The sequence below is a fragment of the Chanodichthys erythropterus genome, chromosome 5 (assembly GCF_024489055.1).
Source record: "Chanodichthys erythropterus isolate Z2021 chromosome 5, ASM2448905v1, whole genome shotgun sequence".
Taxonomy (NCBI): Eukaryota; Metazoa; Chordata; class Actinopteri; order Cypriniformes; family Xenocyprididae; genus Chanodichthys; species Chanodichthys erythropterus.
In genome coordinates, this window is record NC_090225.1 from 22,693,186 (window position 1) to 22,712,123 (window position 18,938).

Consider the following 18,938-nt stretch of genomic DNA (forward strand, 5'->3'; position numbering starts at 1 on the left):
ATTTTAGTTGAAATCCGATGGCTCTGTGAGGCCTCCATAGGGAGCAATGTCACTTCCTCTGTCAAGATCCATAAAGGCACTAAAAACATATTTAAATCAGTTCATGTGAGTACAGTGGCTCAATATTAATATTATAAAGCGACGCGAATACTTTTGGTGCGGCAAAAAAAACAAAATAACGAGTTATTTAGTAATTGCCGATTTCAAAACACTGCTTCAGGAAGATTCGGAGCATAAATGAATCAGTGTATCGAATCATGAATCGGATCGCGGGTCAAACCGCCAAACTGCTGAAATCACGTGACTTTGGCGCTCCGAACTGCAGATTCGACACACAAATTCACAATGCTCCGATGCTTTCTGAAGCATTGTTTTGAAATCGGCCATCACTAAATAAGTCGTTATTTTGTTTTGTTTTTTGCCGCACCAAAAGTATTGTCGTCGCTTTATAATATTAATATTGAGCCACTGTACTCACATGAACTGATTTAAATATGTTTTTAGTACCTTTATGGATCTTGACAGAGGAAGTGACATTGCTCCTCACGGAGCCATCGGATTTCAACTTAAATATCTTAATTTGTATTCCGAAGATTAACGAAGGTCTTACGGGTGTGAAACGACATGAGGGTAAGTAATAAATAACAGAATTTTCATTTTTGGGTGAACTAACCCTTTAATCTGTTCCACCACATTCTTGTCAGGCTGGACTCACGTCTACTGCATTGGTGAACTGTAATATGAGAGGTGGCAACAAGCATAAGTAATTGGATTTGTATATAGTACTGAGTGTCAGACAATAGATAGTCATCTCTGCAACAGCCATCTGACCCTTTGTTCCTGGTTTCAGGCGTGATTTAGAGGCCCATAACTGCCTGGTTTGATCCCAGTCAAGGATGAAAAAGGGGGCGAGCAGGCAGAGTGGGACCGGAAAAGTCTAGTTCAATCTGATGACCCGTACACATCTCGGGTCTCCAGGCGAATTTGGGCTCCCCAAAGGTTTGCGGCTCACTTGTGTGGTCATTACTCAAATCACATTAGCCCTGGGGCAGCTTTACAAACACAGGTTCTGGCCTGTGGATATGCTGATATGAAAAAAAAAATAATAAAAAAACACAAACATTTCAATAATTGTTATATTTATATAATTTATACATGATATGTTTATACAAAAATAAACATGTATACAATTTTCAGCAAAAATCATGACAATTTCTTAATGTTACAATAGGAAATCTTCAAATTACTTTTTTTTTAGAGTAGTACTTCAGATCTACAGCTTCAACAATTTTTAATGTTACAATAGCAGAGTGAACATGATATACTCTATAATCGATGACTAATCTTACTTTTAAACCAGCACCAACCTAAAGCGGCAGGTCAGGACTCTCTAACAAAGGCAATGGTTTAAATCCCACAAATCTGTCTGATTTTCAATAGAAGGGCTTTGTCATCCCAGGTGAAATGTGAATGCGGATATCAAAATTGGTGAAACCCTTTGAGGGGAAAGCGCTCAAGTTTTGAGGTCTAAATAGTCTAATTAACCCTTATTACACAGAGTGGCTATTTGAATGCAGTGAGTAACCCGAGACCTCTCTTGGGGGTCAGAATCTTTTAAAGGCACAGTGGCCGGTACAAAAGGTCCAGCGCACCTTTAATCTTGAACCTCACCGACAGGAAATATCAGCCTGGCATCTTGCCCTCAACTTTCTATGGATCTCCTTTATGTGGCCACACACATTAGTGATTGCTGTGATTCTACTGTCATGCACAAATATAGGTGAAGAGGCTCAATGGTGTTAAAAATAAATCTTTCCAAATCTTTCGTCTATAGTTTATTAGGCCTATATTGTACATGCATATATATATTTTATTATATGCAAAAATTATTTCTCAAATACCAACTCAATGTGGGTAGACAATTGTAACCACACTGCTGGTTTAACTTAAAAAAGTAAGTTACCTGCTTGCCGTAAAATTTTGAGTTCATTGATGATGTTGAGTTCAATGTTGTGTTAACAAATCATGAAAATAATTTTTTGAAGGTAAATTATTGAACAAGACCTTATACGCAAAAAAACAAGTGCAGCCATCTTTAGTGGGTTTACTTTTTGTAGAGTTAACGAAAGTTATCATGGGCATTGTAATGTTTGAAGCGGATGTCATAACAAATGTCAGTAGACCGGGAATATTCTAAAATGAGCGGTTCATTCATAAATCCATAAGATCTTACCTTCATGCTGTGGAAAAACAAACCGGAAGACAGAACAAATTGAGCGAAAATGGGCGGGGCTACATAAGGTCTATATATGGCTCATTCAAAGCAGCAGCCAATAATGTAAGTTTGGGGCGTGGCTGTTTGATGATTAATGACAGACAAGCAGAATTTCTGTACTAGCAACCCTAAATTTTATAAACATCACATTTAATCTCTCACCAATGAGGGTTTTAAGGATTCATGTGTTAACATATTTTTATTAAATGCTTGTATTTCTTTTTATTTTGTTTTCTTTCTGTGGTATTGCTTCCCTATACTCTACTCATATCCAACACAGAGAGACCCTCACTTGTCTTTCAGCATCAAGATTAATAGACTCCCAGCACTGTGACTAAAAAGCAATTTGACTGACATGTAGAAATGCACTTTTCCTACTGAGGTTGCTTATCAGTAGATTTCATACCACAATCCTGCCTGTTTCACATACTACAGCGGCTGTAAAATGTTGTGGCGAAATAACCCACTAGTTACTGATTACCCACTGTCTCATGCTGTGACTGTTTGCACTAAGGTCTGTGGTATGACCTGTAGCAATGACCTGTAATGTTAGAGAAATATCCAGAAGAGTAGGATACTCACGCCTAGATTTTCTTTATATAACCTCTCTGCAATATTCTGTATTCAAATAGCTTTAAAGATTTGCCCCATGTCCACAAGAGGGCAGCAAGAGCTATGGGGGCAATTACCTCAAGATTACTGTATGTGGATCTATGCACACAGCATGCATGAGGGATGTCTAGCTCACAGATGGCCATTGAAAGAGTGTTTTAAAACAGTGAATGTTGACATTATGAGATAAATGAACCTTTTTGTGTCAATATTACTACACTGATAAATTGTACGACTTTCAGAGTTTCTAAATGTGCATTCCATAATTCTGAAAAGTCTTTTTTTTTTAGATGCTGATGCATTGCAAAGATCCATAAATAGATAGATAGAAAGATGTTTTTTAAAATATATATAAACAATATGTATTGCCTAGTTAAATATAAAACTTTTATCAACTTTTATCTTAATTTATAAGATATTTTGTGTTTTTATAGCATTTTACAGTACAATTGTAAACAATAAAATAAAAAAAAATACCATAAATGGTAAGGTAACATACAGTTAACTAATACCTGTAGTCATTTGCATTCCTTTCCATTTTAAATGACTAACTTTTTGCAGTGTAAGAACATACGGTTAGCCCTCTCAGATAAACCCGTCATCTTGTGGGGCTGGGGGATACGGGCGGGGCTTTCCTAAAAGCCACACCCTTTTACTTTTGAATATTAAAATTACGCATGCGGTTGCCACCCCCATTAACTGAACTTGGTGTATTGAATGCGCAGTCAGTCAGTCGCGGACAAACGCTCTCATGGCTTCTGTGTAATGTATACCCGCCGCTGAGAGAGAGAAGCAGAATAAGAAAGATAAGAATTTCAGATACGCTTGGATAATAGGAGGCACTTTCCTACACATTGGAAAATAGTCTTCTGAAAGAAATAAAGTTGTTCTCCACCCGTGCATGTTAAATCGGGGTGTACATTAGAGCCGTGAGGCGGCTAGAACTTCTGAGTCTCAACGCAACACCAGCAAGAAGGCATGATTGTGCGACGGAGTCCAGTATTTTCTGCTTTTTACCTTCATGCCTTTTTGTTATGCTTGCCGACGAAGGTGAGTCTGTAAATAGGCTAATTGAATTGTTTTTTTGTTTTTTTTTTCTGCATTTGCGTTATGTAGTATACAAATATATCCCAAAGTTATATATTTAGAAAATAGCAAATATATACTGATAAAAATCCCAACCTTGTTTGGACCCGCAGCACAAAAGTTCTGTATTTTTCAATTTGACATTGAAAGATTGGCACACACGGTTTTAGCTGTTTTATAAAACGAGACAAATTTAAACTTGCTGTACTTGATATAGCCTACATGAATTTAAAGTTTGTTCTGCTCAACAGGTGTCTGACGCATCGGGGCACTTCGAGCTGGAAATCGTATCGATGCAGAATGCGAACGGCGAGCTGCAGAACGGCTCGTGCTGCGACGGCGCGAGGAACCCGGCGGATCGCAAATGCACGCGGGACGAATGTGATACATATTTTAAAGTTTGTCTGAAGGAATATCAATCGCGAGTTTCCGCGGCTGGGGCTTGCAGTTTCGGAACTGGATCTACGCCCGTTCTCGGTGGGAATACATTTTCGACCAAGGGAACGCGGAGTGAAAAGTCAAGGATTGTTTTACCCTTCAGTTTTGCTTGGCCGGTGAGTAGACGTCTGTCCTTTCTCATGGCGAATTCATGTTTTAGAGCGTTTAATGAGGTCATAGCGTGTTCTAATGAGGCAACGTTGATTATACATTGTAGCAATGTTTCAATGCACGTGTGCGGTTTGCCATGGAGTTTATAGCTGCTCGTTTTAGTCGTGTCCATGTGCACTATACAACAACAACAACAACCCTCTAAAATCGAGAACCTCAGTTTAATCACTGCATTACATTCTCAAGGTGGTGCCAAAGTTCATTACACTTGAATTGATTTACTGATAAAGTCGAGTTGAATGCTAAAATAAAATTTAAATGTAAAATGAATGAAAACAAAGATGTTTTAAGGCATAAAACATGCATAAATGTACGATCAAGTCTATAACAAACATAAATATCTTGACTAGCACTTCATGCATGTTGACAGTGGCCTGCAGTAAATTCACTCCTCATGATGATGATGATGATCATCATCAGTGGTTTCTAAATGTTGTTTCTGGCAGTCAGCTAACTTGGTAAATAAATATGTCAAATAAACAGTTATCTTGCACCTATTCAACCTCTTAATTTGTGTCACTGCATTAGAATGCAAATAAAAGAAGATTTGTTTGGTGTGAAGCACATGAGCTGAAGAGATTTACCAATGTTTGTCTTGCAGCCCTAAAGAATTTATGAGTTGACCGTGATCTCTTGAAATGGTAGTCATCTGTTTAAGGGGCTTTTATAACCCGTGTTATCAAGCTAGTCTAAACTGCAGGTGATTTGCAGTAAACCTGTGTGTTATGATATGCACCAGTGTTAAGGAATCCCTACTGTAGTGTGTAGGGTCACATTTCGGCCATATCAACTAAATAAATTGTGGGACTGTGGATCCCTGATGATACTCCAGAGGGGTCAATGGAGAATGTAAGGTAGATTAAACATAGAGAACTTCATTTTTTTTTGTAACCATTATATAATGCGGTGATGTTAACGTTCTTAATAATCTGAGAAAATCTAGCTATTTTCATACTGAGGGTCACAGGGTTGGCTGAGAGTCTGGTTGGGGATCGTAAAGGTTGAAAACCTTGGTGTAGCTTAACCTTAAACTGTTTATTTTGGTAACAATACCTTAGTTGGAGCTATTTTAATGGTATTGACCTACCTGGTATAATTTTCCAGGATTCCCCACTCAGAAATAGCTTGCTGAGATATTCACAAGGTTCCCACGGTCCTGGAAAACATGAAAATGTCAGGGAATTTGATTTTGAGGCCTGTAAAAGTTATGCAAATGAATCAAATCTTAAAAGTCATGCAACAGTTGTGGAAATACATTGTTCAGAAAGTGTGGGAACCTTGTGTTTCTGTTAATTTCTCAGGAGCTCTTGACTGTGGGGATGTTGAACTGTCCTTTTGCACGTTGTGTTGGCGTGTGCGCTCGTGCACCTGCTCGCTTGATGATGTCATTGTGGATACATTCTCAGCGGGGTCGAAATGATTAAAAAAAAAAAAAAAAAAAATCAAAGGACAAACTGTCGGCCTGACAAAGCAAACGTGTCCCTGATTGAACTGTTCGCCCCAGTGAGCTTGCCCACCTGTCCAGTATGTGAACTAGACAGCCAGTGGGCATGTGTTGATCATATAACACATCAGCTATTTTTGTGATGTGCACTTCCAAAGCATACAGAAAGTGGTTTCTTTTAATCATCCAAATTATGATTAAACCTACAATTACATTATAACACAATTCAGTCAGTCACTAATTATTTTTTCGGTTGGCAGCTGGGAGAGTTGAAGTTTAGGCTTTGTGTCAGTCACGGCTGACTGGAGACTAGGTATGGCACCTTTTAACTTTGCAACCCTTGGTAATTACTCTCAGCAAGTTCCCAGACACAACAGCCAAATCTCGTCGCCAAACTTTAAATGTTTAATTTACAAGAATACCACCCATTTATTTCGCACCTTTTACTGCATTTGATTGCCCTGTGCTTTTAGTTTTAGAGAGGGGTATAGAGAGTAAAAAGAGAGCGAGGGTTTTAGGCATGGCCCACCCAGACAGAGCCAGCTTCAGCGATCATGAAACAGGGGGTGACAATAGCCGGGCCAAACTGGCTACAGGGAGGATTACTGTGCATAATGGAGCCAGTCCAGGAATAATGCCGGTCCAGGGCAAGCAACAGGAAGCTGCGCTCGACTCAGCAGTGATGAGATCGGCTCCTAGACAAACCCGCCCCAGCCCTGACCTTACTTCTCATACTGGCCGTTTCAGCAAATTACAGCGCTGCTCTCTGGCCCCGTGGCCCTGAATGCACCTGGGGCCTGTCTGCTCAGCATGGGCCAAAAAGCTGGTTCACCAACAAATTGGATAATTCCTTTTTTCCTGTCCCATCTTCCATTCTTTTTAATGGTCTGTGAACCCGTTCCCTTTCCCAAAAGCCAAACTAGTATTTATGTGTGTACTTAATGCATGTCCTTTTCAAAGTAAATACAAAAGCAATCCAAACCAGATTTTAAAGCTTTCTTTTGCTTTTCTGAGTGCATTCTCTTATGCCATTGCACTGTGAAAGATGATTTTTCAAAGTTTTAACTAAAACAAAGATTATTGGTGTATGTTTTACAAGAAAATACTATTTTAGTCTTTCTACTTCACATTTAATTCAATGCATTACTTGCAAAATTCTTTGTGAAACTTACTAGCAGGCTGAGGGTCTATAAAAATGCAGGTGAACCGTCCGACAACCTGAGGGAAAGAGCTACGGGCAGCTAAGGGGATAATGACATGTTTGCTTTATACGGTCCCCTCTGATGTGGCATTTAAGCGCACATTACTCAAGCCATAGAGCTGGGAAATGCATCGTTTGTCTTTTTTCTCACCCTTGTTAGGGTCTTGATTGAATGAGGTATTGTTAGGCCATTGTAGAGTAGTGTAGTACTGTGCTTCTAATGTTCTGTTTAGCTAACTTTTCTCAATCACCTCACACATGACTTACTCTGTTCAAACTCATGATGTTACCAGGAAACATTTGTTTTATTGAGATGTCTAATCTTGAATACTCACCTTTCGACTGGATATCTGACAGCTGATGTGCCGTTTGATCCGATTCTCTTCTCAGTCCCTGCCTGTGATCGCCTTCGTGAGTGACAGGAGATTAGATGGCTGCCAGTAGCGCTTGTGTGCGCACAGGTGACTGACAGACCTGTTATCAGGGAAGCCTGTCTCATTTTCCACGGCAGAGAGAGCAGTGAAAGATTGTTAAAAGCTTTCCCTGCGAGCCCCCCTTATCTCTGGCCACCACTCCTGATAGGAATCTCCCAGAAAAAAAAAAAAAAAAAACCTTCCTCCTGTGATTGCAGCTTCTGAAAAGCAAAAAAAGGGTGTCTACCTTCTTGGTCATAATCAAGTTGTCCGAGTTGCTAATGTAAACCCTGTTGACTTTGATTGATTGGAATATGGTGGAGTATATCCGGACCCATTGTTGAGACCATTTGTCACTCTCCATGTCAGCCTCTCCTTATTAGCAATCACACTTTTACCAGCGGAGACATCACTCGACAGATTCCCACAGCAAGTGATAAAAGCAAAAAACGCACAATACTAGGAGCCGCAGCCGTTTGTGGAAGCCAAAAACATCATATATTAGAGCTCAGTGGGTTTGGGATCAAGTGTAGACTTTTATCAGATGCAAGCACAGAGTGATAAGACAAATACAATGTAAAGTTTGGGAGACTGGTGTCGGGATAGTTCGAGTTCAATGATGACACTGAGGTCAGTGACAAGCATGGGAAAAATGAACCTGGCGGCAGCAGGCATTTAGAGCTGATAACCTGATTGTGAGTTATGGAGTGAGATCCATTGTGGCCCCTTTCCCTGTTCTGACCCCAAAAGAGCACTCTTGTTTTTTTTATATATATATATATATATATATATATATATATATATATATATATATATATATATACCTTCCTCCACCTATATCATTTTATATATATATATATATATATATATATATAATGATTGTTGTTCATTCATTTACCCTATTTATTTCTTAATTACTCCCATTTTGTCTCTTATTTTTCCGCTCCTTAAAAGAGCCAGATGGCGCATAAGGCACAAAACTTTACGGCACAGTATTGCTTGGCGCTATCATTTTATTATCAAAAATGTATGCTTTCGATGCAAAGTCACTTTGGGTGAAGGCATTCGCCAAATGCATAAATGTAAAACTACATACAGACAGGTAAAACAATCGCTTAGGTTACTAAGTCAAAACCTTTTTAGTCACAGTGATGTTGCCCTTGGTCTGATGGGAGGTTGTGCTTGCTCATGTCCGGGCATGTCCGCAAAATAACGGCAGCGGGCACTTGAAAGGGCAGGGCAGTTGAAATCAATGAGCTGTGCACTTGGTATACATAAACTGGCAAGATTTGACAATTCAATGGGGGTTTTGAATCAACAGCATGTTTGTGTTCACAATGCGTTCAAGTATGGAGAAGGAGAGGAAGGACAAGGTGTATCTCAACACAGCTTGCAGAGGTGACACAGCTTGCATCAAATAAACTGATATTTGCATATAAACATGTAAAAGATTTGTTGCTGTGTGATGGATGAGTAGTTGGTTTTTAATGTTGGTGCTATAATTAGTGTGAGAAGTTGATATTTTTAATTCTTGCACTTGAAGCAACACTGCTTATACTGCTGCTACATGCAGATGCATGTCCTTGGCTGTTAGCATCTGAGCCATGTGCATTGTTTTTTGGAAAATTTGATAAAAATAGCTTGACTTTGTAGAAAAAATGCATCTCGCCTAAATGTGTATAATGTAGTGGTTCTCAACCATGGATCCCGGCAAACTTCTGGTTTGTCTTCAAATTAGTCTTATAATAATCTTAACATTCTTAATTCAGCTTAGATAGGAGGGCTTGGCACTAGGGATTCACATATTGGATTTTTGCCCATATCCAATATGCCAATATTTTTCAACTCATTTCGTCCAATAGCCGATGCCTATACCAATATACATTTCTTTTTGTCTTAGTCTGGAAAATTCCTTTGTTTGGTTCATTATGCAGACTGTTTTTTTTTTCTTTTCATTCCCGTTTCAGAGTTCTGAGGTCAGCTTACCAAAAGGTTAATAAATGTATTTTTATAATGAGAGTAACAATAATAAAATCAATCATTGCTGCTTTTTTCAGATAGATGTAGTTGTAACCTAAACATTTTATTTGTAGATGGTCAACAGCAATGGAATTGTCAAGGCATGAAGCACAAGTGGCTTGACTTCCGTTGAAAGAATGGCGCCTTTAGCCTCAGATAAAAATACTAAAATTCTTTATTCTTAATTCTTGGGTTCATCATTCATTGAGTTATTTTCATCATCCGGTTGAAAAATCCCTATCACTTCTTGCACACATGTGAGTTACTGCAGGTGCACAATCAACACAACATTTTATCAGCGAGGCATACTGGGATAATTTTTCATATCGGGCTGATAATTACATTTTAAGTCTTTATTGGTCGATTCCGATGACCTTCTTATAATTTTGTGCATCCCTAATCAGCACCATAATGGTTGTCTGCCAGTGTTGCTTTTAGATATTCAATTGTTAGTTTTACTTTTTTAGTTTTTCATTTAGATGTCTAAAAGCATTTAAAATGATTGGTTTCAGCTTTTATTGTTTTGTTTTTAAAATAGTATGGAATTTAAATATTGGTCATTTATCAGTTATTGGCTACAACTTTGATAGCTATTGGCGCATCTCAAGTACCACTTGACATTTTCCACTTAAGGGGCTGCTTTGTTTTGGCGAGGTGGTTATCTTGATATTCTTCAGGTCATCAAGATCAGAATGACTCAGACTAATTTTAGCTCGTTGTACAGTGAGAGGTGCTATGCTTTGGTTTGTTTGAATGGTCTGGCGTGAGGAACTCTGGGTACTTCGTTGCTGCAGCCGGACAGTGAGAACCTTGGTGATGTTGGAAATTCCGTGGTGCCTCGTCAAGAGTACGAGAGTGTGAATCTGACAAGTAGGTGCCGAAAAAGAGACGCTTCAATTCTGGCACAGGCACGTTCACACACACGCTCGTTTTCTCTCATATACTTCTGTTTTTTTCCGTTCAACTTCTAACACTGAAACCTAGATATGGACGCACATTTTATTCTCTCAGGCGGAGTAATCTCTCTCTCTATTTCTCTCTCTATTTCTCTCTCTCTCCGTGACTCTTGTTACCTGATACCGGTGAGAGCCATGATGACCTTAAGTCAGACAAAGCGTTTCAGAAGTGCTGAAATGTAGCCAAGCCCTCCAGAGATCTCGGCCTGCATTGGAGTCATGCTAAAAGCAGCGCACCCCCCGCAACTCCCTCAGATCCTCACTCCGCATTCCTCTCCGTGGGGAAAAAGAGGAACAAAACGCAGCACACAAAAGACCTGAAAGAGAGAAGTGAAAGGGGATTTTTGTGGGTTTTTCAAAGAAAAAAAAAAGTTCACTTTCAACCTGCTATTTTCTTCTCCTTCTTGTAACTCTTTCTGTCATATATGAGACTGATCACATGGTCTCTGCAGCTGGCAGAAAAGGTACATCACCATGACATTGCTGATTGGCTGATGGCATCACAAGAACATGCACAGTTCCAAACTGTTCACTAGCAGCTATTATGAGTTAATTTAACAGTTGCCTCTAGAAAAAATATCATATATATATATATAATAATAATATATATAACATTTTATTTTATTTTTTTAAATAATGTATTTCTGTATAGCTGTCAATGGAGACATTTTTTTAGCCCCCTAATGGTGTAGTTATGGCATCTACCAGTAGGGGGTCACTGGGAAGTGATAGCCAGCTAAACATTGACCTCTTGAGAAAACCATGGTATTCGTGGAGTACCATGTAAATAATGTGGTGTATGAATATGATAGTCATTCCGCATCATGGTATATATTAAAGAACCATGTGTCCATCCAATTCCATATCTGTGTTTCTCAACCATTATATATTCAGAATGGTATAAATGTTTCCTTCCAGTTTGTCAGTTTGCAAATTAAAAGTACTGGCTTTATTATGCAAAGCATCCAAAGATAATAGGGCTTATTTAAATGTTGGACCTAATGTCCTTACAATGACTGCTGAACTGATGCCACGTAACTGTCAGTGAGGCTAACATAACCCAGTGATTCTACTCTACTAGATCCTCACACATAATAAACACATTTTACGTCTGAGGTCTGTCATTTCTGGAAATTTCATTATTATCTGGGAAAAAGAAATTCAGAATGAAGAGAAACAGCCTGATGCTGCAGTGAACAATGAAAAGCCTAAATATGTTTGATTTGTTGTTTTTTATTATTGCTTGGTTTTAATTTCTAGTTCGAATTAAAAAATTAGTTGATTAAATAATGTTATGAAGTGTCACTGTACTATGAAAGTTATGGTACGTTTACAAAAATGTCAAAATTATCAACATTCACATGGATCCGCGAAAACGACTAAAAACGCTGTATTATGCATGCCAGGCCAGTAGTTGGCAATGTAATTTTGTAAAGAAACACTATGTGCCTATAGACTGAGCATGTGAGCAATACACATGCATTTTCACAAATTTGCATTTTTGAGATGATAACGGTTTTCAAAAACTTGCACTTTGAAACCCGTTTTCAAAAGTTTGCATTTTCAGGCCCCCAAAATGCCATTATTGTGTAAATGAATAGCCAAAACACATAAAAAAAACTTTCTGTTTTTAGTTGATAATTGTGTTGTGTAAATTGAAAATGATTTTTATGACTGACAGGCAGAGAGTTGCTTGGTTCTTTTGATTAGTTGAACAATAGCCTCCCACAGTCAGATTACCAAAACAAGGATGCTTGTTGGTCTGCTAATCATTGTTTGAATTGTAAAGATGGTGATACTGTATCTGACCAAAGTTTCAGGAAAGCACTGCCTGATAAGGTGAAGGTTGTGTTGTTCTTCTGATCTTTCACGGCACATTTCTCAGCATGTCCCCATGGTCATATTTTGTCATTGGTGTTTATTGGTTACGAGTCAAGGTCCCTGACTAAAGCTCTGTTGATGTAAAATGATCTTTGATGTTTCTTTGTTTTGGTTTCATTGCTGACTTCATGTGTGTTTTTCTCTTCCAGAGGTCCTACACGTTGATAGTAGAGGCCTTGGACTTCAATAATGAGACCGCCAGTGAAAGTGAGTAGCAGGGTTTTTATACTCCACTATCTGTTGCTTTTTTTTTTTTTTTTGTATTTGTTTTATATTGTGTTGAATATTTTGTGTTTGATTCTCTTTAATGTTTTGTTTGTTTCTCTTTAATTTTTTGTTTGTTGCTTTGTCTGTTTGTTTGTTTGTTTCTGTCTGATTCATTCGTTTCGTTTCTTTTTTCTCTTCTGTTTAAACTTTGTTTTTGTACCATTTCCGCTCATAGGTCGCTAGTCTTTAAACCAAATGTGCTGACAGGTGTGTGTGACAGGACAGCGAAGAGAAGGAGAGGAAGACTGTGTGTGTGTGTGTGTGTGTGTGTGTGTGTGTGTGTGTGTGTGTGTGTGTGTGTGTGTGTGTGTGTGTGTGTGTGTGTGTGTGTGTGTGTGTGTGTGTGTGTGTGTGTGTGTGTCTGTGAGAAACATTGTCGAGGGGGCCTCATGCTTATGAAAATGTTTCCGAATACCTGATGACTAATGGCAGGTGTTGGCAGTCAAGGTCTCACGGCCTCTCTGTCACGGTGCATAGCTCAAGCACAAGGTTATGTTTGCTATAACCTCTCTCTTCTTACATCTCAACAGGGCTTAACACTCCAGAAACAATCCCATTTAGACACTAAACTGAGTCATTTGAATAGCTCTTCTGGGTTGTGTTACCATTAACTTTGATATAGCGACTTTCAGTTATGTCCAGATATGCAAAGTTCAGAGTTGTTGTTGCAGAAGAGCTTAAAGGGATAGTTCACCCAAAAATGAAAATTCTGTCATCATTTACTCACCCTCAAGTTGTTCCAAACCTGTATGGATTTCTTCGTTCTGTTGAACACAAAGGAAGATATTTGGAAGAATGTCAGTAACCAAACTGATCTCGTCCCCCATTGACTACCATAGTATTTATTTATCCTACTGTGGTAGTCAATGGGGAGCGAGATCTGTTGTGTTACTGACATTCTTCCAAATGTCTTATTTTGCGTTCAGCAGAACAAAGAAATTTATACAGGTTTGGAACAACTTGAGTGTGAGTAATTTTTTTTTTTTTTTTTTTGGGGGGGGGGGGGGGGGGGGGGGATGAACTGTCCCTTTAAATGTTCAAGTTGTGCTCTTGTCTTGTATTCTACAGTATGTATCAGGTTATAGACTACATATGATAATGGTTTCTCTGTGGCTGGAACCTGTAAATTTTTTTGTCTTTTATGTGACCTGCTAAGTTTCAGAGGTATTTGTTTCTGTTTATTGGATTTTAAATCTTTGAATGAAATATTAGAATCTGGAAATCCCCAAATCTGCTGCCAATTCAGCCTCGCCTACATTTGAGATTTTGCTGTTTTGAGAAGATAATATAACAACTTTAGTTTTATAAATACTGTAAAATAACATTTTGTCCATCAAAGGCAGATTTAGTCCAAAGCTCAAACAGTAGAACATGGTGTTAGCAACACCAAAGTCATGAATTTGATGTACAGTATACAGTATACCTTCTTGAATGCATTGTAAGTTGCAAATGTGTCTTACGCTGCACCAAGGCTGCATTTATTTGATCAAAAATACAGTAAAAACAATAATATTGTGGAATATTATACAAATTAAAAATAACTGTTTTCTTTTATAAATATATACATTTTAAAATGGAATTTTCAGCATCATTACCTCAGTGTCACATGATCCTTCATTAATCATTCTAATATGCTGACATGGTGCTTAAGAAACATGCTGATTTGGAAACATTTTCCATTATTATCAGTGTTACATTTTTTCAGAAATCTTTGAATAGGATTCATGTGATTAGTCAAAAGTTCAAAAAGAACATGGAATAGAATCTTTTATAGCATTATGTCTTTACTGTCACTTTTGGTTAAATTTAATGCTGAATAAAAGCTTCTTTAAAAAACCCAGTCCCACTTTATATCAGGTGTATTTTACTACTGTGTACTGACATTTCATAATTACACTGTTGACCCATCCCTTACCTCTTAACCCACCCTTAAACCTATCCATACCGCCAAACGTGTCCCTAACCTTAACCGTATCCACCTCAATAGGAACAAAAGTGTTTTGCAATACAGTATGAACTCAATAGGTACATAGTACTTATTTTTAGATGTAACTACATGGTAGTTAAGGCCACCTAATTTAAAGTGGGACCAAAAGCCCTAGTGGACCCCAAACGTTAGAACAGTAAAATATTACTGTCCTTAGTAGAATACAGTAAGAAAAGAAACTTTTGTTTTTCATTTTTTGCTAGTCTTTGTCCTGAGAGTGGAGAGGATTTTTTTCTGTCAGTTTAATGTGACTTCCTCACCCCACAGTGAAGTGGATCAGGCTGCAGGTAGTAAAGACGTGACACTTGGCACTGGCCGCAAGGCTCAGGGTGCAAGTGAAATGCCACAACGACTCTCTGCATTCCAAAGTCATATGAACTATAGGCCCACCTGGCCTCCATAATATCATCTCTTTTCACGTATTCTGCCTCTTCTGGGAATGACAGTAAAATCTACCCATGGTGAACTTTAAAGATAAGTGTTTATGTGAAAGGGAGGAACAGACATTTCACAGTCCCCTGTCCTAGTCAGATTCAGGAGTGAAATGTTGTAAGACATGAGCTGTCAGTTTACCTCATCTTAGTTGGGAGTATAAGAATTTAAGGATAAAACATGTGGGTGGGTGGGTGGGTGTGTTTGATTGTGCTCAGAAAGTTTGAAGGGAATGTAGCTCAGTTTATTTAGTTTACTAGTATTTACATTAATGGTTTCCAGTAAGTGTCTCCAAGATGCTAAATTTAATGTTACTGTTCTAATCCAGGGGATTTCAAACTTGATGCCAAGGATGATCCCCAATGGACTGCCTTCCAAAAATATAAAAGCTGCTAAGAGCCTGTTCACACAGAACACATTTTTGCATTCCACTGCATTGCTTTTCCATTGTTTCGCAGCGTCTTTTTTCATTCCACTGTCCTGAATCTTGTGTTTTTAAATGCAAACATTAATTCTGAGTGAATGGCCGCTTAAATTGAAAAGTAGTACGTGTGATGATTAAAAATTAAATAATTGGGATTACATTGCCATAAATAAATTAAAATATTATCTAGTTCAAAAGAACTTAAAATGATTAATAATTTAACATTTATTTCTATAGTATAGTCCAAGTTTTTTTTCTCTATGAAATTCTGCATGGGCCCTCTTGTGGTCCAGTTTGATCCAATCCACCCATTTACATGGGATCTAAATCTACTAGATTGAATATGACAGAGAGAGAGAGAGCATGTGTGTTTATTCACTGATGTCATGAGTGCTGGCTGCCAGTGGAATTACTTATTATTTGCACAATGTAATTAATAGAGAAAGTGTTTTTCCTTCTGCTATTTAAGACACGAGGGGTCATTTAAGGCCAGCAATATCTATGAGCGACCAGATATCAAGACATTGATGTTTCCTGGTAATAGTGTGTGGTGTTGTTTTGTCAAGCCCTTTCTGACTGTCACACACTGACTCTTCAGGTGGAAAGCTCATCGAGAAAGCATCCCACTCTGGCATGATCAACCCAAATCGACAATGGCAAAGGCTGACCCATAACGGCCCTGTCGCCCAGTTTGAGTACCAGATCCGGGTAACCTGCGATGAACACTACTACGGCTTTGGATGCAACAAGTTCTGCCGGCCACGTGACGAGTTCTTTGGACATTACACCTGTGACCAGAATGGCAACAAGACCTGCCTGGAAGGCTGGACAGGTCCTGAGTGCAATACGGGTGAGAAATTATACTGTTTTTGCTAAGTTCTCATTGACATTTGACAAAACAAATGGCATTGAATATTCTGTTTCATATACACATGGTTCCTACGGTCATAAAAAAAAAAAAAAAATGGAAAAATGAGGGAATTTTAAATTTGATTTTTAGACCCGGAAAATCCATGGACATTTCTACACTAGTATATATTTTAAAAAGATTGTAGTCGTAAGATTTTTCAATGTTTTTGAAAGGCGGCTGTGTTTATTTGATGAACAATACAGTAAAAACAGTAGTAATGTGAAATATTATTACAATTAAAAATAAGTGTTTTCTATTTTTTTTACTATTTTCTGTTAAAATAAATGTCAGCGATAAATTATTCCCAAGTCTAAATTCTACACTTTTTTTTTTATCCTACTTAATCATGAAGGGCAGGAAAAGTCATAAAATTTCATTGCTAAATACATCTGATATTTAAATAAAATGGTTTGTAAATTGCGTTTCATGTTGCTTATTCTGACTTCTATGATAATTTTGTGGTTTAAATGCTTTTAGACAGTTGCCATTTTAGGAGGCTGATGGGTGAGGGGAAGTTTGAAACAAACAAGCTGTGAACGGAGCACAAAGAACCCAAAGCCTGACGACAGGCCTCAAATTAGAGTAGGATTCAGTGAGCTGATCTGGGGTTTGAAAGATTCCCACCCCATACATTCCCAGAACGTTTTCATGGGTGAACAGGGGACATTGAGGCCCACGGTGGGATTTTACACAGCTTAAACTTACTCTTGTTCCATTTTCTCTGTTTTCCAGCTATCTGCAGACAAGGTTGCAGCACCGAACACGGATCCTGTAAGCAACCCGGTGGCTGCAAGTGAGTTATTTGCAAATGTATTCCTCATTTTTAAAACTTTTTGTGGCATTTCCTCCAAGAAAGTAAGTTATGCACTGTCAACGGGTTTATTTTGTCCTCAGTCTTGCTCTTTAACATTTTAGAGCAACAAGTCAAGCCTTGTTAAAGAGTGAAAACTGCAACAGTACAAGCTTTGACCGCAACTAGAGGCTCATGGTTAAATCTTGTTAGAATCCATGTGTCCCGTTTGACCTGTCAGGGTCTGATAGCTCAAGCTCTGTTTCTGGTGCACAGACAATGAAAGCACAGATTACTGACATTCACCTACAAGTATTCGAACATGGCTGGCGTTTAGCACTGACATGGTGCCAATAAGGCCAAGTTGTGGAGACAACTGAAGCACAAAGCTATTTATAGCTATTTAATGTTTTGATTTGTCTGGCATGATGTTGAGGCCTTATCTACAAACCATAATCTGCCAAGTTGAACCTTTAATTGGCTTTTAAAATGCACTGCTTGTTTTACTAATGATGTATGAATCTGGCCACAGGGGAAGAGAAAGCGATGCATATCTGCGTGTTCGTATACTGTACGGCTATAGCTCCCGAGTGCATCATAAATACTTTTGTTCTCTTTTGTAACACTGATGCACAAAATAAGCAACTAACTGGCTTGTTTAATATGTAATAAAACAGCATGGTGGTTTTATTCTATTTTTTGGTTTAACTATTTTGTTGTTTCCCTAGAGAACAGAATTAAGCTATTTTGCATGTGGATTTTTTCTTGAGTTATGTTTTGCTTTTGTAATGCGTACGATTCCTACAATGTATAAAAAAATGCAGAAACGAGGCTGTCCAAAGTTATTTGCGTCGTCATAAAGGAATGTCATGTGTAACTCATTTGTGTTGAGTAGGGCATCGAGTTAATGAAAATTGAATTTCTTTCACAACAAACTGATCTTCTATTGGTTGGATCAAGTCGTGGCAAGTTTTGGATTGAGATTTTACTGGTTTTTCATTGGCACGTTATAGGTTTTTGTTTTTACTTGGATCTGGTCAACAGCCTGACGTTTGTGATGTTTTGTTATGAAGTGCTTGATTGTTTGACTAATTCTTATCATTGTACCATCTCTGAAAACATTCGAGATCAATGCTAGAAGTCTACAGAATTCAATGTATACTAAAACCTCAGCTCTTTGTTACATTTGGCATGATTATATCCCATTACCTATTCATCTCTCACTGAAAGCTTGCCAGAACACACAACCATGCAATTGTGCAACTGTTGTAACAAGAGCTCTTACTGTGCTATATTGGAACCGTCAAGGCCTACAGGGTGAAAATGTTTCTCAGCCATGCGGATTTAACGTCATATTTCTGCTTTAATATCATTCAAAGGCGCTTCTAAGACCTTGCTGACCTGAAATGCAGTGTTTTGTGAACGTTTCTCATAGTGAAATCTTCTCGCACGTTTAAGAATAGTTGTCTTTAATCACAGAGAGAAGTTTCCTCAACCACAGTGTTTATTTTTACAGCTGAACTGCCGCCTCAGGCTAATTGTTTTCTTTTTCCCCAGAGGGCAGTCTGTTTTCTTGCGGCTGAGCACTCAAGCGACTTACTATCTCATCTGAGTCCTACTTTAAGGAACAGG

General features: G+C 38.3%; 1 protein-coding gene across 1 annotated transcript in view; it reads left to right on the forward strand.

Annotated features, from left to right (window-relative positions):
• The first annotated feature begins 3,607 nt into the window (after positions 1-3,607).
• Positions 3,608-18,938, forward strand: part of jag1b (jagged canonical Notch ligand 1b) — a 33,285-nt gene continuing 17,954 nt past the window's right edge. Inside the window, exons 1-5 of the mRNA XM_067386598.1 lie at positions 3,608-3,937; positions 4,225-4,527; positions 12,646-12,703; positions 16,205-16,456; positions 17,249-17,309. Of these exons, the coding sequence (XP_067242699.1) occupies positions 3,866-3,937; positions 4,225-4,527; positions 12,646-12,703; positions 16,205-16,456; positions 17,249-17,309 (746 nt within the window). The 5' untranslated portion in view covers positions 3,608-3,865. The remainder of the gene's footprint in view (positions 3,938-4,224; positions 4,528-12,645; positions 12,704-16,204; positions 16,457-17,248; positions 17,310-18,938) is intronic.